The 26,617-nt window shown below is 36.2% G+C and overlaps 1 protein-coding gene across 5 annotated transcripts in view; it reads right to left on the bottom strand.

Moving 5' to 3' along the window:
- opcml (opioid binding protein/cell adhesion molecule-like) overlaps positions 1-26,617 on the bottom strand; it is a 139,149-nt gene that overhangs the window by 48,301 nt on the left and 64,231 nt on the right. For 3 of the 5 annotated variants that reach the window (XM_079860414.1, XM_079860413.1, XM_079860412.1), the window contains one exon: positions 25,353-25,428. In XM_079860414.1, coding sequence (XP_079716540.1) covers positions 25,353-25,428 — 76 coding nt within the window. Of the gene's footprint in view, positions 1-25,352; positions 26,137-26,617 lie in introns of those variants that run through there. The other 2 variants (XM_079860415.1, XM_079860411.1) reach the window with 1 other exon arrangement.

The raw sequence follows: 26,617 nt of genomic DNA, 5'->3' as shown, positions 1-26,617 counted from the left end.
GGCCACTCTGTTTTGGGCTTTCAGATAGAGGGGAAACAGGAATGATTTCCCCAACCAGACACAGACAGCAGTGTCGAGAGTTACATACAGTATTGGGATTAGCAGAATGTGGGATATATAAAAAGTCACAAATATTGTCACACAGACAACCATATTTTAAGATAGTGAATGCACATAACCCTTCAGCAAGACCTTCCTGCTTTGAGTTGAGCTCTCCAAAATGGTTAATGTGAGAAAAAGAAAAGAAAATATAGAACGTTCAAAAGAACAGCATTTATCTGAAATAGAAAGCTTTTGTAATATTATACACAGTCCCACTTTATATTAAGTGCCGTTAAGTACTATGTACTTACATTGAAATTAATAATTTGATACAATGTACTTATTGTGTAACTACATGTTTTTACATTGTACTTACATTTTTAAATTTCCTGCATGTAATTGCAGCTGTAATTACTTTATGTAATTACATTTGTAATTACACAGTTGACCCTTCCCTTACACCTTAAACCTACCCAATCCACCACACCTGTCCCTAACTTTACCCGTATCACACATCAATAGCAGCAAAAGTGTTTTACAATACAACATGAACACAAAAAGTACATTGTACTTATTTTTCAATGTAAGTACATAGTACTTAACGCCACTTAATATAAAGTGGGACCTTATACACTAACGTTTGAAGTCAGTAAGAATTTTATTTATTTATTTATTTATTTATTTGGAAATAAATTATTACTTTTCTTTAGCAAGGATGCATTAAATTGATCAAAAGTGACAGTAAAGACATTTATACTGTTACAAAAGATTCTATTTTTCAAATAAATGCTGTACTTTTGATCTTTATGCTGTTAAAGAAAAATGTTTTTTGATAAGAAACAACTTTTTTCAACAATGATAATACTAAGAAATGTTTTTTGAGCAGCAAATCATTATATTAGAATTATTTTTGAAGGATCATGTGACCCTGAAGACTGAAGTAATGATGCTGATCATAGAAATATATTACATAAAATATATTCAAAGCAAAAACATAATTTTAAATTGTAATGCTATTTTATTTCACAATATTTTTTGTATATTGATAGTTCTTTTAAAAACATTTGAAACTTTTGAACAGCACTGTAGGCATTATATAAAAAATGTTTTTTGCCTGAAAAATGGTTGTTACGGTATGTTCCATTAGGTGCAGACTAAAAGCTAAGGCTAAGGTGTTTTGAAAAATGATATTCAGAAAGTTTTCTTATGTCAGTGTGACTTAAATACCAAAAAGACTATTACTTTGTAATGTAAAATTTATATTTCAACTAAATGCTGTTCTTTTGAATGTTCTATTCATCAAAGAATCCTGAAAAAAAGTTTGCTTTCTTGACAACCAAATCAGTATATTAGAATGATTGATTTATGAAGGATCATGTGACACTAAAGACTGGAGTAATGATGCTGAACATTAGGGGGAAAAACACATTTTAAAATATTTTGAAATAGAAAACATACTTTTTACATTGTAATAATATTTCAAAATATTACAGTTAAATAAAGCTAAATAAAAATAAATACAAGCAAATCATAAATAAATATATTTAAAAAGTATTATGACTTTGAGTCGAACTAGAATTTACATATGTTGAGGAAGGACATAATAAGTATTCTTGCTAAATAAGACCTCATATTTTTACTGAGAATGACTCTTACTGTAACATGGTTTCTAACCAGGATGCTTCAAAAATTTCCCCACTGCAATAGCAAAAGCATTTGCTTTTCTGTACCCTATTCAAGTCTCCTGAGTGAGCCGTGGTCCTCGTTTGAATTGAAATAACAGTACAATAGTACGGGGCGCCACTTGTGATTGCCACTTTTGTCACTGCTTTCAAGGTGGATGCACTAACATTCTATTTGTGTCAGTCCTCAGAGGATTCGTTTGAAGGCCTCAGCCCACCTCTATAGCTAACTAGTCATGTGGATGAATGGCCTGCAGAAGTATGAAAAGAAACTGCCATTTTTGGCCCATCACTCAAAAACACGAGAGACAGACAAGCCCGATAAATGCAGCTGTTTGCTTTGTCCCACACAGCAGTATCTCCACATCGTAGACCAGAAGCTTCACCAGATGCAGTGCTGGAAAATGTGACACTGGGAATGAAAATAATACAGAAAAGAAAACACATCGATAATAATGGTAACACTTTACAATGAGGTCTTATTTGGTAACACTGACATGAACTAACAATGAGCATTGCATTTGTTACAGTATTTATTAATCTTCGTTAATGTTAGTTAATAAAAATACAAAAATACGTTCATGTTAGTTCACAGTGCATTATGTTAACAAATACAACTTTTGATTGTAATAATGTATTAGTACATTTTAAAATAAACATGAACTAAGATTAATAAATGCTGTAGAATTATTGTTAATTCTTAGTTCATGTTAACTTAACTAATGTTAACTAATGAAACCCTATTGTAAAGTGTTACCACAATAGTTTACATATTTACAACAAATTATTAACAAATGTACCTTTTTCACAAGGTTTATCACTTCATTTATTGGAAATCAAACCCATGACCTTGAAAGCTAGTGCTTTCTCTGCTGTTTGAGCTACAGTAATGGACTTAATTTTCTCCATCAGTCTGAAATAAAAGTATTTTTGGTAACACTTTACAATAAGGTTCATTAGTTAACATTAGTTAATATATTAACTAACATAAACTAACCATAAGCAATACATTTGTTACTGTATTTGTTAATCTTTGTTAAAAATTCACCTGTTAATTGTTTGTTCATGTTACTTCACACAAGATTTTAATAAAGTATTAGTAAATGTTGAAATTAACATTAACAAAGATGAATTAATGCTGTATAAGTGGAGTTCATTATTAGTTCATGTTAACTGATGTTGCTAACAAATGAACCTTGTTGTAAAGTGTTACCATATTTTTCTTATTTTATAGAGCACACACACACATATATATATATATATGAAGAGTTCAGATGCAAAAGCCTCTAAGTGTCATCTGAAATTTTCTTCTAGAATGATCATTTTTATCAAGCTCGTATATATAAGTTCAGTAATTTCACTTAAATGGCAATGAAGATTACCTATTAATTGTCATTTAAGTGAAATTACTGAAGTTAAATATACAAGCTTGATAAAAATGATCATTCTAGAAGAAAATTTCAGATGGCACTTAGAGGCTTTTGCATCTGAACTCTTCATATATATCTCAAATCACAATAAGTGTATAAGATAAGTGGTATTTTATTTTCAAGTTTTTTGCATTCAAGTCTTACCTTGAGATATGTTTTCAACCTCAAGCAACATCACATCCAGTGTAGACACGTATAGGATTATATATGCGACAGACTGTCATTTTGGTACAAATTTTCTTGATAAACCTTGAAGGACATACTGCTAAGCGGGAGTATTTGCTTTCTCTATATTGTGCACCGAATGCCACATTATAACAGAACAGAGAGCAAATGCACCATAAAAGGATAAAACAGTAGAAAGACATGAAGGAGAGAAAAACTAGATGTTGAATATGCCTTGGAGGAAGGTCAAGTCACTGAAAATGCACCAAGTGAACAACATCACTTAAACAAGGCATATACCAGACATAATCCATCAGTCGGAAGGGTTTACGAAAGGATGAAGTTGGTCAAAGAACCGTACTTTAATACTGTTCAAGAAAAAAAACTAACATTTATATAGAAAATTGAAATGTACAAACTAAAGATAAAAATGCAGCTTGAATAACTGAGACCCACCAAGCAAGCTATGTGTGAATTTATTTATTTATTTATGTTTTGAGAAAATTTGAATCTGCACCCCCCATCCCTCCTGAATACAAATAGCAATGCAGATTAAGACTAGGTGATTTCCTAGGCAGATATTGATTTGGGACTATATTGAGGGGGAAGCACAGGCAAAGCACTGCTACTTGGGCGCAGAGGTATCACGCAACACCTGAAATCCGCTATGTCTGTGCCCAAGAATACGCAGGCCACAATAAGTAATCAGGTGGGGTTTTTTTGGATCACTTTTACTCACGACATGCTATCCGGCAACAAAGCATTCCATTCATTATGCTAAGCTAAGCTAGCGGCGGAGGTGCCAGACTAAGACAATGCATGCACTGAGACAAAAATGCATTTGCCCACCTATCTAAATGTAGGGGAGACGTTGAATAACCCCTATTTCAAAAAACGGTGGCGTGTTCCTTTATGAAATAGCCAACAGCACTTTAACACACTTGCAAATCTTTTATACATACAAAAATATCAGCATGAGGTGCTGCAGGTCACCGCCACCAGAAAAGAGTTGGCAAGGTCTCATTTAAAGATGAAAAGAATAAATCCCCCCTCCGGAAACATCAGGCAGCTGGACTCAAAACAAAGGATTCTGGTCTTAGAACCTGAGGGTGTTTAGCCAGCACTCCCTACAAACTCTGCAGTATTCAGTAAAAGAGAGCTGCATGGAATGACAATCCACAGAATTTCCCCAGAGACAGATATCCAGGATGATCCTCTCTTTATCTGGAACCCTTGTCTGTAGACACCTATTTATAGTTCCCGTGGTAATAGTTGGATGGGAGGTTTAATCGGTACAAGCTCATTTTCAGCCTCCATGATGTTCTACAATATTTAAACCAAACCACACAACATGGTCATAGACAGTATAAATGGTTTTAATAAAATTCCTGGTCTACAGATCAGAATTAAATGTTCTATGTATGTGATCTTGCGGTCCAGTGCACATGAACTCAGAGAGGCAGGGTTGAACTTTTATTTCTTCTCCAAACTTAGTGAACCTTTGGTTGGACTTTACATCTATGAAGACTGCACTCTGGAAAATATATGAGCTGAATGGTTCATTTTGTCTTAAAAATGCGATTCGACAGAATCTCATAAAGATGCTGTACAAATACCCAAGGCAGCTCACTTTCATGGTATGAATGTAACTGAGGGAAGATTGAGAGCTTGTTTTACAGTGTTTAACGGTGAAAACATACAATGTGGTAAAGATGTTTTTTAAAGCCAGACAGACAGACATATGGTGATAGATAGATAGATAGATAGATAGATAGATAGATAGATAGATAGATAGATAGATAGATAGATAGATAGATAGATAGATAGATAGATAGATAGATAGATAGATAGATAGATAGATAGATAGATAGATAGATAGATACACCTGTAGATAGATAGATAGATAGATAGATAGATAGATAGATAGATAGATAGATAGATAGATAGATAGATAGATAGATAGATAGATAGATAGATAGATAGATAGATAGATAGATAGACCTGTAGATAGATAGATAGATAGATAGATAGATAGATAGATAGATAGATAGATAGATAGATAGATAGATAGATAGATAGATAGATAGATAGATAGATAGATAGATAGATGGATAGATGGATAGATAGATACTGTAGATCGATCGTTTCCTTCTGGTGTGATTTTTCTATCATTGTGTACTTCAGAAATTTGCATGTTTCCCAACCATTTCTTGCGGGCACTGTGCATTTCTCTGTCTACAATTGACAGCTTAAAATGTCTTCCAGATACGCATGACTGGGGCAGAATGACTGCCGGCAACGCCAATGAATAGAAACAAGTCCCCACAGTGTGAGAGTGAGAATGTAGATAACTGATAAAGCCAAGATACACCTACTGCCTATCATCAGCCTGATTCAATTCTGCTTTATCTAGCTGCAATGATACGATTCTGATATCTGATAATGCAGCGGGTACAGCACTCTGGGCTTAACTTTTTTTTTTTTTTTTAAGAAAAGATCAAATGAAAGGTAAGAACATGGAGAGAGAGAATGCAAGAATGAAAGAGGAAAAAAAAACAGCTGTGTGGAATGTGAGTTCATATGAGGTAAATTATTCTAATACTACAGAAAAGCAAATATGCTTATTTGCACAACTAACATTTGCACTAAGTGCATAAGGGAATTTAACTCTTATGTGAGAAAGTAGGATTGACAGAAATTCAAAATGTGTTACAAGCTCTGTTGAAATGTGAGAAACTTAACAGCAAGTCAATATTACTCTAGCAAAAGCAACAGGCAAGCTTTTCCTTTTTGTTTCAATACAGTAAAGAGACCGATTCTCTCTGCTTAAATCTAGACCAAGCTGGGTAATCGGCACATCAACAAAATATCATCTTTTATCTAAGTGCAAAATCTCTAAATGATATTGCCTCCACAACATAATCATTAGCTCCAAATGCATGAAACACATGAGGAATCGTGGGAGGTTATTATGCCAATCAAAAGCCAAAGCAAGTGCTGCTAATAAAATCTGTACAGGTGGTCCGGAAAATTTCGAAGTCATCGTTGTTCTGATTGGTTGAGAGCAGCGTGGCGTGTCTGGCAGGCACAGAATGTAGGCCGTCGGGAGGCCTGATTAATCTTCATTTTCCTGCTCTGTCATTTTTAACTGTGATTCACCAATCAGCCACTGCGACAAAGACATTTTGTGCTAAGAAACACTTGGAAATAATTACCAGACTTTGCAAAGTAGAAAAAAAAAAACCTTAAAAAGATCTGCTGATATAGACCTATAGGGTTTGGATAAGCCACTGCAATGTTGTTTGTGGTGGATTCATCTACAGCATTCTAAAAAATACATATTTGATCTTTAAGATCAGATAATTCCCACTGTCTGCAATGACTTAGGAAGATTCTGTTTTCTATAAATATTCTACACATGCTCAGTGAAGGTTTGCAAGTAAGAGAGACTACGTGCACACACACACACACACACACACACACACACACATAATGTTCCAGGTGAAATGATAAATGGCAACCAGTGAGTGTGAAGTCTGAACCTCCACCAGGGGTAGTACAAAGCAAATCAGCAACAAATCAACAAAACAATATGAAATGTTTTGTAAGACCCCAGAAACGCAGCTTCTGCATTAGATAGAAGCACTGACTCCTGATCAGAGAGAACAAACTCTAACCTTCTCTCCTCTCCTTCCATGAAAATCAATTTCTCCCTCTTCAGGCAAACTCATCCTGAGAAGACTTACAGACAGAAGTGTTTACGTTCTTTCCTAAAGTATTAAAGCCAAGTCAAAAGCCTTGCCATTAAAAATAAAGAAAGTGAAGGACAGAATCGAGCCGAGTGAGACGGGCGATGCTTCACAGTCGACTCCAATAACACCATTCTGTTTCATTCAGTTTCACCTCCAAAAAGCACAGGGTCAAGATAATGTTTTTATTCTTAAAGTAATTGTGTAAAAATGTCTGAAAACATTTATGTGGAAAGAACATTCATTCAAGAACGTTCAAGAACATTTAAAGAAAGACCGGTGAAAAAAAGTAAAAGTTACGAAAAATAGCTGCCTAAATGCAATATATATATTTTCATATCCAAATAGAAATGATTTGCAACAAATATACACAACTGTTCTCGGTCCGTGTAACGCTTCACAATTCAGTTTTCAGACCATACAATGCAAATGCAAAAATGAAAAATTGAAACCAGACATTCATTTTTCTTGTTTTTCCAGTACATTATCAATGGATATTTGCCTTTTTCTCCCCTTTTTCAATTTTACTTTTGCTAAATTGTGACTTCAGAAACAAACATTTGAATAAATGAAATCTAACCGATTTTCTATTTTTCCATTTTTCGTCTTGTAATTTGTGCCGTGGGCGGTACCATTAGCACGGGGGTGTGGCCGTGGACTAACTTTACTATCATTTCATTGATGGAACTGCTTTATTTACACTGCATGCACGTTTGAGGAGAAGTTTAAAAGACGGAACACGGGACGACATTTTTCACCCGAAGTGCCATCATTTTTATTATTAATAGTCTGTAAGGCAGTCTCGGACCGGCCATCGGGAGCAGCCGGGAAAAGTGAAATCCCGGTGGCCTGGGTACGATTTGGCACATTGCCCTTGTTTGTATTTACCTATTCATTCTTACTTTATTTTATTAATATATAGCTATATCCTTGTTGTTGTTCATTTTACATGGTACAGTAGCCTAGGCAGCCACAACCACGCGATCCCAGACAGTTCATTTTCAGTGCAGCAGAACGGGGGTGGCTCGCGAGCTTTTCAAGATCCTTCACGGGAATCTAGAATAATGATAAAAAATTATAGCCTACTAAGCAAAAATATAGAAAAAAATAAGCATATTCCCCCCCCCCCCCCCCCCAATTCTCGTTTGTAGGCTAATACAATATTTAATGTCTATAGTGCTGATTCATTATCGAATGGCGAATTTAATGTGCTCGAATAAATAAATAAAAAACAAGCTGGGCAATGTGCCAAACGTAGCAAGGTATTTCTGTTTATTTATTGAAAATAAATAAATATTATTGCTCTTGATTTGCAGCACAGTTAGCTATAGCCTATATCGCCTCATGCTCATATCCCGGCGAACTGCTTCTATTATAATGAACAGACTATAGTTCTACAACTGTGCTAGATTTAAGGGCATTTTACGGGAACGAGAAGCGTGTAGAGCTAAAGCACACAGAAGCTCAAGCGGATGCCGTGGTAACGAACAATGCCCGCTATAGTGAAAACATCTGCATCTTTATTGTATTGTAGGCTATTACAAACGATAGCTAAAAACCTAACAAAAAAATAAGCTTTTTTTCGATATTTTCGCTTGGTAGTATTTTTATTAATAAGGTCAATACAAACAGGTAGGGCAATGTGCCAAATCATACCCAGGCCACCGAGATTTCACTTTTCCCGGCTGCTCCCGACTGCCTTATAATTTAGTACACGTAGACTATTAGCCTAATAATACAAGTTATGGCACTTCGGGTGAAAAATGTCATCCCGTGTTCCGTCTTTTAAACTTCTCCTCAAACGTGCATGCAGTGTAAATAAAGCAGTTCCATCAATGAAATGATAGTAAAGTTAGTCCACGGCCACACCCCCGTGCTAATGGTACCGCCCACGGCACAAATTACAAGACGAAAAATGGAAAAATAGAAACTCGGTTAGATTTCATTTATTCAAATGTTTGTTAATAAAGTCACAATTTAGCAAAAGTAAAATTGAAAAAAGGGGAGAAAAAGGCAAATATCCATTGATAATGTACTGGAAAAACAAGAAAAAAGAATGTCTGGTTTCAATTTTTCATTTTTGCATTTGCATTGTATGGTCTGAAAACTGAATTGTGAAGCGTTACAAGTCTCTTAAGATCACCAAGGCTGCATTCATTTCATCAAAAATACAGTAAAAACAGAGCTGTTTTATATTTTAATAGTTTAACATGAGCTGAATTTTCAGCATCATTACTCTTCAGTGTCACATGATCCTTCAGAAATCTTTCTATGCTGATTTGGTGCTCAAGAAACTTTTCTTATTACACTCATTACACAACCCAAATGCTGGGTTGTTTCAACCCAAATTTGGGTCAAATATGGACAAACCCAACCGTTGAGTTAAACATTTTATTTAAAAAAATGTTTACTTTTGGGCTTGTCCATGTTTGACCCGAATTTGGGTTGAAACAACCCAGCATTTTTTAGAGTGTATCAATGTTGAAAACAGTTGTACTGCTTAATGTTTTTGTGGAAACAGTGATACATTTTTCCCCAGGATTATTTAATAAGAAAGTACAGCAATAATATCATTTATTTGAAATAGAAATCTTTTGATACAATATAAGTGTCTTTACTGTCACTTTTGATCAATTTAATGCCTCCTTGCATAATTAAATTATTAATTTATATTAAAAAAAAGCTTACTGAATTAAACTTTTGAATGGCGGTGTGAAAAAAATGTTGCATCTGTTAACATTAGTTATTGCACTGTGAATTAACATTAACAAGAACATTTTTATTACCTAACATTAACAACGGTTAATAAATGCTGTAAAAAATATATTGCTCAATGCATTAATCAATGCTAACAAATGAGACTTATAGAACTGGCACAGAATAGAATAGAATAGAACAGAGCAGAACAAAAGGGAGTAGTGTCTGAAAGTCACACACATTTTTCAGACGGATGTTCTAGTTGGCAAAAATAAATATAATAATAATAGAAACGTTCTTTTCCACTCCTAGAAAAAATACGCATTTTTGGGGATTGCGACAATCCATTTCCCATAAATCCATGAGACTTTTTTGACAGCTGCATATACATTAAAAATCTATCCAGCCCACTCACACACCACCCAAATGAAAATTGAGGCAGTCGTACAGAGAGGAAGTCAGAACCCATTTCAGTTTAATTACAGCACATTTTATTCCTAGGGAAAACAATAGCCCCTTCAAGCTGCCTGTGAGGTTTCACCTCAAGATGATTTAGCTCTCAAGATGTCAAACTCTCTGTCAAGCAAAAACATGGGTTGTAGTCGCCTAATAGTTATGATTCTGAACCGCGGACACAAAGGTTCAGCCCCGAGCAGGAGTGGGACAGGAACTGGGGACTTACTAATATCACAGTCCTGCTCTATCACCACTGTGCCCCTGAGCTGAGCACTTAACCTCAGATCTCTCCACCAGAAGTGAGCTTGCAATTAATCCACAGAAAGTCAGTTTGAATAAAAAGCACAATATGTGGTAAGCTAATAAGATACTGTAAATGCAAGACTTTCAAGACTTCAGTGCAGATTATTCTGGCCAAAATCCACCCACTCAGGAAGTGACAAGTAAGATGACCAACTTTTAAAACTCATTATAATAGCTAATCAGATCAGATGTGTGCAATAAGCATCAGACGGTCAGCGAAATGACTGGTTGGATAGTGGATGTGCTGTATGAGGCTGAGACAACGCATTACATAACAGCCAGGGCATGAAACTGCAATAAAAGTCATTGATCATGAGCGTCACCAGATAGTATCCTGCTTTATGAAAGTCTCCTAATGCTTTTGATAGCACAAGAATTCCAGTGCTTGACTTTGCAGTACTTTGGGCTTTTGTTGATGATGTTCTTCAGAGACCCTGATACAATCAAGTCCACTTTTACTGCAGAACTCTACCTAATTACCACACCATTGTCTTCAAAGGAAATCCTGATGCACACTAATCTAAAACCGCACCGCAATCTTTTATAAAACACCTGAGAGCCAATTCATGTTCCTTTTGGAAGCCCTGGCACTTCATCAGTTCTCACGCACACACACTCGTACCACAGACAGCGCTGAAAGCAAAAAGATTGTATTTGCACCTCTAAGGAAATGAGGGCACAAGCTGAGGTTTGCGCTGCCAGGCAGTGATACGTTATGCTCTGTACATGCAGTATATGAAGATCCAGTCTTGTGAGGAAACAATTGCTATTCCATTTAAATTGCATTTGAGTTTCTTTTGTTCCTGTTCTGCTTCATATTGAAATTACAGACGCCATGAAATCTGTATTAAAAGGTCATCCGAAAAGGGGTGTGCATACTATTCGGTTTTCCTTTGTTCCAGTGCAAACCTTTAATTTTCTACAAAACAAATGCATATTTGTACATTGATTAATCTCCTTTTGCACATGTCTACAGAAACCCCCCCAGAGGTCACTCTATTAAACTCCGAAATGCCATTAGTGTGAGTGGCATCGAAATTAGAGACTGCCACTTCATCATGCCCAGTTTTGCCTATCATCTTAAAGAAAACATTGTCATTCAAAGACTCTTTCTGCAGTTGCATCATTGAACCAGTAGGTGGTATAGTTATCTTTATGAGTAAGTCACTGACCTTGAATCACACATTTTACCAATTTGTTCAAAACTGCTGATGTATTAAGGAACAAAACAAGCAACAGTGTTCATGAGTGAGCCATTGAATCATTCATTCAACTAATTAGTTCAAAACGCTGATTCATTCAGGAACGAAGTGACACAAGTGACTGTCTTTGTAAGTGTAAGTATGAGTCATGGAATGTTTTTGTTGTTTTTTTCAAAAAGGCTTATTCATTCAGGAACGAAACACCACTACCGTGTTGCTTTTTTCGTTGACGGACTGAAAACAGAAAAAGTAACTGTCAATTCTGAAAATAATGGTTGCTACTTTTAAACTAGCAATTTTGGACTTTTGTTTAAGAAAGTATTTCCACACACAAGAGGGTTTTTGTGACACTCGTTGTTTTTTCCTTACTTGTTTACATACTTGTCTTTTGAACTATTATATAAAAGCAATACACAAATGATTCTCTCCACTGGGAAAAATCAATTTTTTATTTATTCATAACATTCATTCCATCAAGTATTTTCCCTCAGGTTGTTCCAAACTCATATGACTTTATTTCTTCACAGTCACACAACAACAATGCACGTTAGCCTAAAAATCAACAAAAACACCATAAAATAGTCCAAATTCTAATAAGAGCAGTCTTCAAAGATTCACCTATTGTGTTCAATGGTAAAGAAAATAACAGCATGCAGGATTTGAACAATATGGTGAGTTTTAGGTGAACAATCCCTTTTGTGTATGTAAGCTGTGGAAAAAAATAGATATAAAGCACAATGTACATAGATATTTACTGCTACATGTCCAAAAATAAACACTTCTGAGATTTGGACAGTTTTTTGCCCACCTACCGCTGACATTTAGACAGATGGGCCAGCAGTTAGTATTTCCTCGCTCTATCTTTCTGTTGCCCCTGGTCAATCAAAGATCCATTCAGGCTTAAAGAAAGAATTAAGAGGAGGCCAAGATTCAGGTAAAACTGACAGGGTCTGAAGGATCTATGCCTGAATAACTGCACAGACTGGCTTCGCTACTTTCTGCTTTTATCAGAACTTCAGGCATGAGCAGAAGCGAACCGTTAAAATGTTTAGCAATCCAGCTGAGGGTATGCATATCACGATTACTTAAGACAAATAGAGTCTGAGGGCTATTGAATTTTTTCAATTGAAAACATTTTACAAGCTATTATTTTCCTGATTCAGCCTCCAAAGCATGACGATGAAAAAAAAAAAAAAAAAAAAACACTTCCTGTTAAACAAATGCACATTTATCCTTTAACGCACAAGTGTCCAAAACGTACAGTTGTTTTACATGTTACATTGTTGTTTCCATGCCAACTTAAAAATATGATAAAATATTTATTTATATTTCTTTATTCACTTATTATCTAATCCTAAGCCAGTTGGATAAATATGAAATATAATTTTAATATACAGTATATATTAACATTCTTTGCACAATGAGGGTAATATTGCATATACTCTCAGGACTCATGGGTCTATGATAAATACAGCTTCAAACATTGCGAAAACATCAAAAAGTAAGAAAAAAGGCACCCTTCACATTCATATTATTATAATTTATTCATGCAGAGAATGCTTTATCATTGTGCATTATATAAAGCATGCACAGAAGCAAAAATAGGCAGGCCAAACTGGGGAAAGTCAGCAAAACTTTGACTACAATCTGTGACTACTAATGCAGACTATTAAATCAATACTAAAGAAGACCTATTTAAGGCTTTTTACTTTCAGGGGATTGCATCAGAAATATCAGACAGTATATTTAAGAGATAATCAAAGTGTGAATGCTTTTAATGTCCCTAAAGGCAACACAAGCCTTCGACAGCATAGCTATTCTCTCAGCCTGTCAGTATTGGTCAATGCTGAGCTGCAGGCTTCATTGCACATCAAAGTGCATCTACTGTCTTTATACATACTTTAGGCACTTACAGTAAACTGTGCAGAGAAAGCTTGTGTGAATGTCAAATAAAAAAATAAAAAACACACAAGCTCTCTGGCAGTTCCCAGGGTACATTACTGAGAGTAATTTCTAATGTAGAGTGTAATGAGACACGAAGTGATAAAGAATATTATAAAGTAATAATCTTTGTTGTTCCATTTGCAAATCAGCATTTGATACAACCGTGTTAAAGCTACAATATGTAATTTGTTTCGCCGCTAAGAGTCGCTAATCTCTTACAATAACAAAGGCGTAGGTTGATGAAGCATTTGCTTTAAGCGGAATTATGGATCTTGTAGTCAAGCTGATGGATCTTGTCGTCAAGCTGATGGATCTTATAATGTTTATGGATGAGTGAATACATTGATGTTTTTAACATGACTATGGTATGAAGCAGGACGCGATTGCTAATGAGAGACAGATATCACCGCCACACACGAGTCCCACTGATATAAAGGAATGAGGACATTTCATTCTACCAAACTACACGCAAGTGCAGAATTACTACTCACACAGGTCAGTTTATTAGACGAATTAAACTTGTGAGGTAACGCAGCGCTGTTTCACTTGGTCTAACAGTTACACTATCACACTAAACTGCATTTGAGTGTATTGAATGTTATTCTATGTGTTAGTTTATTGGCTGTATGAGACTAGCAGTAAGCTAGATCAACATTAGAATAACATACAGATCATATTCTAACATTTCATCATGTTGAACTATATAACATTGATTAGTTTTATGTACATTTGCTCACCTGTCTAATAAAGTACAGTGTTGCACTCATCCGAAAAGGGGTGTGCATATGTCTCTGTCAAGGCGAAGTTAATCGCGGACGTGGAGCTCTCGGCATCTCGAAAACGCCATGCTGATATTGATCCTAGTTTTAGTTCTCCATTTGTACCAAAGTCTGCTTGCCATGGTCCATAATGTTTGAACAAAACAACAACAGCGTGAGCGTGCTGCTAGGCGTAACCCAATTGTCCACGTCTGTCGCCATGGTTACTATGGCAGTACGAGCGGAAACCGAGGGTAACGACGCCATTGACTGGCGACTCCCTCACACCTGCTCACACGTTCCGGTTCCTTGGTTAAAATCGCAATTTTCTCATGATTTACAAATAGTTGGAAACATTTGGGATATTGTTAGTAATCAACTAAATAAAATATATAACTCTGGCCTAGTGGTTTTTGGATATTTTACTGCAAAAATCTTACATAGTTCACCTTTAAAAGCCAAGTTGGGGAAAAAAATCTTGTATTACACTTTTTTTGTGTGGGATTTACTTGAAACAATTTTCACTCTGAAATTGCTAGTAAATTTCACAAATCTTTGCAAAGAAACAAGTAACACATTGAATTAAAACATGAAATTTAAGTACTGTAGAACGACTGCAATAGCGTTTTCTTGAAAACACAATTCACTAATCTGTTTTACTTACAACTTCGAAAAAAAACAACATTTTACAGCGTATGCTACCGATGCAAATAAATCAGACAGAGTGAACCTACTTGACTATGAAAATGTGAAAATGTCTCAGCCTGTTTTTGTTCCAAGTGATAAAACTGCAAATTAGTTTTATGAACTGACTTTAGCTTCTCTCACACATTACAAACACGTGACTGCAAAGCATCAGATTTCAGAATATTGCTGAAGCAAAATGTTCAGAATAATCTGAAAGGAGTACAGAGATATCAAAACTGTCATAATGCAATACATCAATCATAAAAGAGCTTACGGTGAAAAGTCATGTTAGATTGTTGTTGTTTTAGTGAAGCAAGTTTAATCTTGCCATATCTTCTGAAAAAAACTGCAAAAGCATTAATATTTGATTTGCTCAGCAACAACTGAGATTGGAGAATCACAGTGGCTGGACTGTCTGTTCCAGAAAGGGAGTAAAGCAAATCACAGAAGATATCTGCAAGGTTTCGATTTATATCGATGAGCAAAAGATGCAGGCCAGTGACCTCTCAGACACAAGTAATGTAAGAGGAGTAACACCTACATCTATTTCCCATTTACCCCAAATCAGAATATATATTTAGTTCAGTCATAAACTCTAAAGGGTGCAGACTTATAAGTCCTTTACATGCAACATGCAAGCAATCATTACTGCATGGCACAAGATGATTGGCCTCTGCTGATCCTGCAGCCAATAAGATTGCTTGCTCAACATTTAAATAAAATGATAACATGATTGAAATAAAATTATACAATATTTTAAATTAATAATTAATAATATAAATAATTTTAAAATTATATATAATAAAATATTTTAAATATATGTAATTATAAAAAAATATACATTATACAATCAAATATACATTTACAAACAAATATACAACCCACTCATACATTAACCCCTTTCACACCTTTCACACAAAATTGCCAGAGTGACTTTAATGGTAAATACACAAATATGCTGTGTACACAAGCAACAGCCACACGGCGTTCTGGCTTTTTACCAGTTAGATACCATTCACACATCAGCTCCAAAATACAGGTAAATTCTGTGATGTCAATCATCAGAAGTGATCTTTTAACGCCGCGCCGTTTTCTTTCTTCGCCCGCATGAGGAGAAGAGCTTTAGTTTCAATATCAGTTCAATTTGACAATTTTTTTTTGACGTCTGAGTGAAAGTCTTAAGGAAATGATCAAACAGAACACGCTTTTGCTGATGAATGGAAAAGATGGCTGGGTCTCGAGCGCGACACGTTGAAAAAGCTGCGAGATGTGGCGCAACGGTCAAAGATTATCATCTTGCGCATATTTACAAAGAAAAACTATTAAAAAGCCTACTGTAAACAGCGCTGAGCAATCACGTCATCTCATATGAACTTTATGATTGGCCCAAAGCAGACTTCATAAGTCAGTTCCTTCTGACCTCACATGTGATCATACCGCATCATTCCGCATTCACACAGAGCACATTACAACTTCCCTTACTGGTAAATTGCTGGAACCAATTTACCGGTATTTTTGAAAAGGTCCTGTTCACACATGATCTTTAACAGTAATTTACCGGTAATTTACCAGTAAAGACTGTATCCGTGAAAGGGACTATTGTCACCAAAACACAGTCATATGTTGCCACACTTTTCTAAGACCTGTGTGTGGTGGGAAAAGACCTGTCTATAAATATACAACTTCACTGTCCCTAGAAACCCTAGAGAATGAACCTTTCGCAAGTATAAAAATGTAATGCCTGAATAGGAAAGCTCCTCATGTCCATACCGAACATCCGGAAAATGCAGAATTCCTATTGAGACTATTGTAAGACCATGATACTGCAGTATCAAAATTTGTGCATTCATTTATTCAGGAATTCATGAAATTATTTTATTTTATTTATTTTTTTACTGTAATACCAAGCAGTGAAGTTAACAATTTGTGAAAAAAAAACATTTTCATATATTTATATATATATATATACTATATATAAAATCTGAAATTTAAATCTGAAATTAGTTCAGAAAAAGAATGTTTTGAACTAGGATTGCCAGTAAAACTGCTTATTGGACCTGTTAAGTAATAACCAGAACAGTTCAGATCACTAGTGTGCAAATCATTAGAAGCATTACCTTAAACTTGCACCCATAAGACAGTGACCGGTGGAGCATTACAGAGACAGTATGGCCTGTCCTTGCTCCTGTGCTAATTTTATAAGACGAGTACCCTAAGGCACACAAATGAGAGCTGTGCACTCCACAAAGCATAACATCAATGACCGCTCACATCCCATGACAATAGAGTCCCTTTTAGAATGTTCGCTAAAATACATAATTTAACAGCAGAGTGGCATCATCACATCACTTATTGATTATCTCTATATTAACTCTATATATTAATTTATTAATAATGATAGTGAATTCTGATTTGCTGCTCCAGGATTGTTGGTTGGGACCACATATTGGGGTATAAAAATTATTACACTGATGAGCCAAAACATTATGACCAGTCACAGGTGAAGCAAATATTGTTGATCATCTCCTAACAAGGCCACATATTAAGGCTTGGGCAGATTAAAAGGTAAGCAAAAAATCACTTCATTATATTATATTATATTATATTATATTATATATTATATTATATTTAAAAAATATATATAACAATCTTAAAAATCATTTGTCTGGAGTGTGTTGCATGGGGTGTGAACAGCAGCTTGATGTTTGAATGAATCCAATTAGCAATAAATCTATTTGAAATGTGTGTTTTTATAGACAAAAATATTCATAGTGCATGGAGAGGACACACCTACACAACCTAGACTTAACTTTACTGCCTATGGTGGTGACTCAGGTACGCCTTTGATAAAGGCAACCTCTCCCAGCATATCTGCCTCATCATGCCTGAAAAAGTATGAACAAATATCATACCTCAAATCTCAAAGTGGGTGGACTTGGAATAGAATAGGGAAGAATATAAGAAATACTTGCTTATTTCACAACGTCTAGTGCAATTGCACGATTAAATTGTGCTGAGGGCAGGAGTACAGTTCCCAGAATGTCCTGGGGCAGGAATAAATCATGCTTACATACTGCTTTACTGTTCACTTTTTACTGTTTACTGTTTGTTACAATATTTACACTGGTTACAATTAAAGGTTCTTTATTGGCATCGATGGTTCCATAAATCATTTTTAACATTCATGGAACTTTCATTACACAAAAGGTTCTTTATAGTGAAAAACAGTTCTTCTGATTATTAAAATTGTCTTAAAAAAAAAAAAAAGTTTTTTTTTTCTTTTCTTTTTTGAGGAACTTTAATGGCATCACTGTGAAAGCGAACTTTTATTTTTAAGAGTGTATGGGCCAGATTTACTAACAGTTTGCGCCAGCGTAATCCCTCTTTTGGGATGTCAAGACACGCAGTGAAAAATTAGCGCTAAAAAGGCGAAAAAGTACAGATATTTTTGCGTCTGACCTTATTGCATATTGCATTTGTAGGAGTTTCCTATTCAGACGCAACATTTATGGGAGTATATAAATGAATCATGCCCTGTGATTAACTATGGTTTGCGCTAGTCAATTTAGAGTTATTTGTTCCTTTATTTGCCGCCCCAAAAAAAGCACGTCTTAAACCAGGCGCTACCTGGAAGATTGTGTTGGTCATTACACATTTTCCCCATCTGCGCTTTCATGCTAATTTGCCCTGTTTAGTAAATCTGGCCCTATGTGTTTTGTTACATAAATTACTGTATGTTTCATGTGTTGTTAACTGAATCTATGTTCTTAAATATTTGATTGTTGAGTCTCACCCTCATTGTGATTTGTGCACGTTATGTAAAAGAGGTTCCCCCAAAAATTAAAAACTCACCGTCATGTTGCATGAAACCTGTATGATTTTCTTTCTTATGCAGTACAAAATAGAAGATATTTTGAAGAATGTCTCTACATTTATACAGTTAAAATCAATGGGGCCCAGTAATGTTTTAGACGCTATATTCACTTTCTGGACCAAAAAAAAAAAAAAAAAAAGGTATTTTGTGCTTTTTTTTCACAGACGTAATAAATGCATAAAGGTTTGGAACATAAGGGTATGTAAATGATGACAGAATTGTTTTCTTTTTGTGTGAACTAGTCCTTAAAATACCCTGCATATTAAAACAAATATTTGAGTTCAAGTGCCATTATGAAGAGTCTTGTTCCACACAATTACTGACCCAAGCAAAAATTACATGAAGTACAAACAGAAAACACCACTAACAAACCATCAATCTCCCCACTGTGTACAACCACACTGCAGTTTCAATTCAGTACAATCATATCAAAATGTTCTTGTTCAAGATAATATAAGCTAACTGTGTGAAACGACTGTTGTGTTTTTGCTAGAAACACTATGCTGAAATCCCTAGTGCTGTAATGTTGATATGGAAGATCACCATTGTGAGAAGCTTTCAACCATCTGTCACTTTGACAGTCGGGTCAGGGGGCGTCCACTTAAGACTTCATCATCCTGCTTGCTTCAGAGAACGACCCTCTGTTCAATTAATAACATGTTGTAATGCTTTGTTTGATTTCCATCAGTGGTGCTGGTACTTGTTCACGGCTTAGACAGATCTGCATTCAACATTTTACAGCAGTTAGAGATATTATTAAAGCATAAAAAGGGTAATAAATAAACAATTTCCCACGATTTTTTTGTTTTTGTTTTGTTTTGTTTTTTTGTGCCACTTTCCTTGTGTGTTGGGTACTTGTTACTCTATTTGATTTAATCCAACCAGAGGTTTAATAAACTGAATAAGAAAGGACAGGCAATTGAGCTTCTCTGTTGGCCAAACACCTCAGGTTATGATCAATGAGTTTACTAATAAGAGTGATATTGAATTCTTGATTTAGGATGCTCTGACTGACAGCTCCTTCTCCTCTCTTTTAATAAAGTACAAACAAATAACTCCTACACTGGCATTAACATTATTTTTGCGGCCATAAAAGTGTTTCCTGAGGGATGAACATAATTGGTTGTTTATAAATAAAAGCTAGAAATACCATTAAACTGCTTGGATGTGTCACTGGAGAGATCAGGGTAAACAACCTGTTTTTCACTGCACATACTGCTCACTGTGACAACACATGGATATTGGAAACCACGTTAAATAATATGACAAGGTAGATTATCCATCTTTTTGCTTGAATCAATCTATAATTACTTTGTGATTATAATGGCTATACCTAATCATTAAAGGGTTACTTCAGGATTTAGCATTAAGCTTTGTATTAGTAGAAAACCTGTAGTATTTTCGAATTACCGTGCTTTCCACCCTCATATCCCCCTGAGACAAGAGATTTATGTATTTTTTGTCTGGAAAAAATCCTCCGATGACGCAAAAATCGTCATTTTGCGTCATCGGAGGATTTTCTGGCCAGAGGCTAAAGACTACAGCCAGTAGATGGCGTTGTTCCGCATGTTTTCAGCCCGCCCATACAGGGAGGGATCTCACTCACAGAATGTACACAGTGTCAGCCGTCTTTCTTTGGAAGCTAAGCTAGCAGGCTCTTGTTCTGTGGAGAAAGCTGAATAGTAGGAGAAAGCCGAGTAAGTAGGGAAAACCATCCTCCTTTTCCCGGACTTGTCCGGCGGGCGAGATCGTTCAAAATGTCCGGGATTCAGCTTTTGCGTTCTGCGGTCGCCATTCATTGTTTAACGTTACATGCAGCTCACCTTTTGTTTCAATCTAACTGAATTCATTCCGATCGGTGAATCTGAATGCAGTGTTTACATGAACGCTAAACAAGTGATCGGTTGATGTGCGTTTTACCCTTGCTAAGAAAATTCCCGCTCCTCCGTGAGAGATGCGAGACCCGGCGCGTCTCAGTAACACCGGCCTCGCGTCGTTCTCCCGCGGCCGTCAGCCTCGTTCTGCTCGCCACAGTAAACATAATGAATGGCAACTGTAGAACGCAAAAGCCGAATCCCAGACATTTTGGGCGATCTCTAGAGATCCCTGGCAAACTCATCACGTAGGCTAAGCCTTGTTGTTTTCAACTAGTGCGCACTCTTACCGGTAGGCGTGGCCTCCTAAGGCAGCGAAGCAAGTGCATTCTGGGAGTTGTTGTCTTTCATCCACATGAGCCAAAAATACATTTTCTGGCTTTTCTCAGTCTAGAAAGCTCCAAATTCAAAAATGTCTTCACATTTCTTCTACTTAAATGACCTATTTTAAATACACATTCATCTTCCCAGAGGTGAAGTATCCCTTTAACTAGAGAAGGTTTGCTTTCAGCTTCCAAAAATGTGAGATAGATAGATAGATAGATAGATAGATAGATAGATAGATAGATGGATAGATGGATAGATGGATGGATGGATGGATGGATGGATGGATGGACGGACAGACAGACAGACCGATAGATATACAGACAGACAAACAGATAGATAGATAGATAGATAGATAGATGGATAGATGGATAGATGGATAGATGGATGGATGGATGGATGGATGGATGGATGGATGGACGGACAGACAGACAGACCGATAGATATACAGACAGACAAACAGATAGATAGATAGATAGATAGATAGATAGATAGATAGATAGATAGACAGACAGACAGACAGACAGACAGACAGATAGACAGATAGATAGATAGATAGATAGATAGATAGATAGATAGACATACAGACAGATAGACAGATAGATAGATAGATAGATAGATAGATAGATAGATAGATAGATAGATAGATAGATAGATAGATAGATAGATGTGTCTTCTGCCACCAGATGATGAATAATCTCATTACTTCTAGTAATTACTCACTTAATATTCATCAAGCCAACAACAACAACAAAAAATTGAAGTGTTGCTGGCAAATTATGCACTGAAATGTCAGTCGGTATTCAAATAATTTGTTGACATCAATACATTGTCAATCAATCTACCACTGCTTATGTATTTTTAAAACACTATCAGAATGCAACAGCTTACAGCTTCACACTACACCGACAAGTCAGACTTTTATTTTTTTCAGTGCATCAAAAAAGTGACAACCTTTCACATGCGGTTAGAGTGAACAGGCTCTGCCATAATGTTGTGTTTTTCCTTCAAAAACAAAAGAGGAAAAATGCTGCCTTAGAAATGGCTTCTTCTTTTTTTTTTTTCAAGTAGAAACCATGGCTTCTGGCTTGGCTAAAGTCTGCCACCCTTCATTTGCTTTGGCTGAGTTGAAATGGCTTTTCTTTGGGGGATAGATAAATCACCACACATCTGCAGGTGTGCACAGGCACACAGCAACAGTCGCCATTTGAATCAGCGCTACGGAGGAGTTGGAGTGCAGAGCGTTCTGCCATCACTGTGACAGTGTTTGTGACAGGTTGTCTCAACAGTTCTCCATTATGGGGAAGCTGAACTCATGATCAAAAGTAAAATACATGACTGGTGGCAATCAGCACCAAAAAAGATGTGCTTAATATGCTTTGCCAGACATCAGTACAATCATGAACTTAAAATATATAATGTTGCTATATGGAAATGTACTAATTTCCAGTTGTTTTGTGTTCTTACAAGGATATGGTTTACGTTTGAGCTAAATGCAAGTGTGAATAAAAAGTGCAAGAACCAAAACAAAGTGTGCCACATAGCTGAGAAAATCTAAGTGTATTTGAATGGCTAAATTAAGAGAGAGGGAGGGGGTAAAGCAGCACTCTGGGTTGACAGATGGTATGACACATTTAATTCTCAAGTGGAAGGACTTCAAGTGGAAAAAAGGACTAAGAAATGAGGTCCAGAGATTCTCTTGTGTCTGTCAGACATGAGTCTACCACAGTTCACAGATCGGAAAGTCAAAAGTCAACACTTGCAGCATTCAATATTGCTAACAGAATTAATAACTATGTACCTTCTTACAAATATTTGGCTTGTTTGTTATTAACAGTTGACAGTGAGATGTTGGTGTCAGTAAGATGCACGACATCCTATTATTAACTACTTTTATTATCCACAGCAATTATTAAATTTCAGTCTTTGTTTCCTCAAGAAAATTAAGGGTTATACATTTTCAACAGGTTTATTAAACCACAAGCATTTTTATAATTTAGCCCAACACCAAACATTTCATCCAACAATAGAGAGACTAAACGAATAAATGAGCAAATGCTTAGTTAATGCACACACATATGGAGGTTTATGAAGGTTGTCTCTCCACTGTATTTACTATTTCACCTTTTGATTGGTGGAATAAAGTGTCAATCAGACATGCAATCCATCTATCCATCCATACATACATCCATCCATGTTATCTATTAGAGCTGCACGGTTAATCATTAAAAGTTTGCAATCTCGATTTAAACACCCATGTTCTTATTCCTCAATGAAAACAATTCGCCCAGATGTCTATTAAACCTTTGACAAGTACGATCACAGCGAAACATTCAAATCAAATTCAAATATCACATAAGTACTGGAATAAAGGTTTATGGTTCAGATATAAACACTGATGTCTATGTTAGCGATCAAAGTAGAGTAAATCACCTATTGAAAGTAACTTTAAATTCAAATAGAGATTATTACATCGTTACGCCAGTAAGAAGTGATTGTTAAAAAAAGGCTGTGTCTGAAAGCTTCAAAATTTTGCTTTCGGACGATGCATTCCAAGGTATGAAGGCATCAAGGCATGTCAGAATTCAATGTTAGCTACACTTCTTGTCTCCTGACCTTTATCTGATCGATTTTTAAAGGCAGCATAGATGTATCCTTCGCTGCCTTCGATTTCCCACAATCCTGTGTTCCATTCTATGAAACTAAACTATGGCGTTTGACTGAAGTTGCGGTTGATGGTCAGTTTGTGTGTAAATGTACGTTTTTGACCAGTGTTTTGATGTCATTCAAGCGAGAAATTACTATTGTAGTAATTAAATATTCGCTTGGCTATCACCAAAGTTCTCTCTATTTTGTTGTAGATCTTTAAACCATTATGCTGCCACAAAAGCCTGTCCGAAATTAGTTTTGTGAGGTACCTTTGAGCGCAAACGCTGCCTACAAATGTCATTGCCTGATAGAGCAGTGAGGCATCAAGTCAAGTTGCTTTCAGAAGCACCCAATGTATTGGTCATTGAACAATTCATTCAAGAGATTCGTTAAAAAAAAAAAAAAGACTCATCCAGTAATGAAGCAAGTGAAGTCTTTCTGAGTGAGTTATTGAATCAATCATTAAAAAAAGAATTCATTCTAATGAATTAAATCTTTTTAAATAGACTGCCCCAATCGTGATCTTTGTTTTAAACAAAAAATGGTGACTATCTATCTATCTATCTATCTATCTATCTATCCCTATTCCCTACATGCATTTATGTATATTTAGCATAAAACAAGGCACATTCTGCACATGAATGACTCTTTATTCAAGAGGTTTATTCATGCATCAAACTTTTCTATAATGAGATACAGATCGACGGAGTTTTGACGTCATCAGTAGTGTTGTTTTGCAGCTTTGTCCCAAACGTTGTTTTGGAAAGCCAAAGGACACGCGCACAGGCCACTGTCTCATACTACACAAAACGTCCCCTGCTGCGTCTGGTACCACGCGCAGAGCAAAGGCGAAAACGAAGGAGAGACATAGGCTACTTTACTCCAATTCCCCCTGCAGGAATAACGACTGCCTGTTCACCACGTTTATATAACTTCCCACAATAAGCATTAGAGGAAAAGTAAGAAAACAATGAGTCTACTGTAAGTGCATGTGGGCGTCCACAAATGAGTGTGTGTGTGTGCGTGTGTGTGACAGAGACAGAGAGGAAGGGGGAATGAAAAAGCAGGGATGAGCGAGATGGGAGAGGGAGAATCACTGAAAGAGAGGGAATAGAGAATTGAGTCGAAGTAAAATTTGATTTGTTGATGAACTACTTATCTAAATAGGCCACCAAAACTGATTGCATAGACGAGACTGCATGCTGATTGCATTACCAGACAGATCGCATCTCACCACGGATTCCCAAAACAACTCCAGCAGAAAAATAATTTGCTGTGCAAACACAGCCAGATTAAAAACAATATTTATATTTCAATTAAAAGTAAAGACAGAAACTTAAAGCTGTAACTAATTTGAAACTGGAATGCTTAAATATGAAGTTTAACCTTCTAACCACATCATTGATTACACAAATTAACAATCGTATATTTGCAAGACGATCCAAAATGCATGAAAAGGGACAACATGAAACATATACACTTCTCATAATGTAAATAATATAAAACATTGACTTACTTCAAGACAGCACTGTCTCCCTGTCTGACAGTGATGTTGTCCTTTAAATAAGAGTCTCCGCTTCTCGCTGGCACTCCTGCAGGCACAAGGAACAGCAGTCTTAGAGCCACAACAACCAGGCATTTCCACTGCAGCTCAAAATAACCAGTTATGCCCATTTTTCGTCAGAAAACTCAGAAACTTCCGTCCGCACAGAAGAACCGTATAACTGAAGGAGAGTAGATGCGATTCCCCTCGCAACGCAGCGTTCACTTCGTATTCCGTCCGTTAAATATCTCCAAAAGTACGAGTAATACTTAATGCTACTGACAGAAAATCCACTCAAATGCTCATAAATATTCCTTTAAAGTTTTCAGCGTTCGGAGTGAAACGTTTTTTCAAGCGTTTTTCAGACACACAGAGGTGCTATACCGAGTCTTCAGAGACAGCACATATGTTGCTCGCGCTCTCAGGGAGATGCGCGCGCTCTTAAAGATGCTTCAGCCTCGTTCTGATCCTTGTCGTTTTCAAAATCACTTTAATAGGACCCGCACAAACTGATCGCAACTGCGAGTGGATGTTCAGTGCGTAAACAGCTCCGGGGTTGACTGTGTGTGCAGTGTGTGCAGTGTGGGAAAAGGCAGAAACACTCCTGGAAACAGAGAGAACGCGCTCGACGCGCGGTCTGTGGTGCTCTCGCGCTCGGATAGGTGAGGAAACTGACTGCACATCAGTGCCTGTCTCTCCCTAACTAGAGCTGAACTCGGGGTGAACGCATGCGGAGAAGACAGACAGTGCACGCGCTGCAGGTCAACACAGAGAATGAAGAAAACATTTACTTCATCTAGCCTATCTATCATAATGGTATTGATGACGTACAATAAAAAAATAAAAAAAATATATTTTTTTTATTTAAGCTGCATTTCCTTACATTAAAGATATATAGCTTAGTCCTGATATAGAACCAAACACCCTAGTGTGCTTTTTCAAATTATATATGTTATATATTATCACACACCATACTAAATTGTTTTCAGCTGGTTTAGATGGTTAGAAAGCCTGTCTCCCACCAAGACACATGAAAAGCGTCCCTCCAAACCCCCTGAAAAAACAGCAAACAGACCAACCTGGCTTTTTTTAGAACTGCAAATCACATAGGCTGCTTTATGATGTTTATTTATTTATTTATTAATTATCGGCAGATTAGCACTGCATACAACATCAGCCAAAAATTGTAATCATGTTTTAATATGTGATTGTGCAATCAGACCTATGGTAAACATCAT

Source organism: Squalius cephalus, assembly GCF_949319135.1.
Source record: "Squalius cephalus genome assembly, chromosome: 24".
Taxonomy (NCBI): Eukaryota; Metazoa; Chordata; class Actinopteri; order Cypriniformes; family Leuciscidae; genus Squalius; species Squalius cephalus.
Note: the sequence above shows the minus strand (reverse complement) of the source record. Positions and strands in the feature narration are given on the sequence as shown.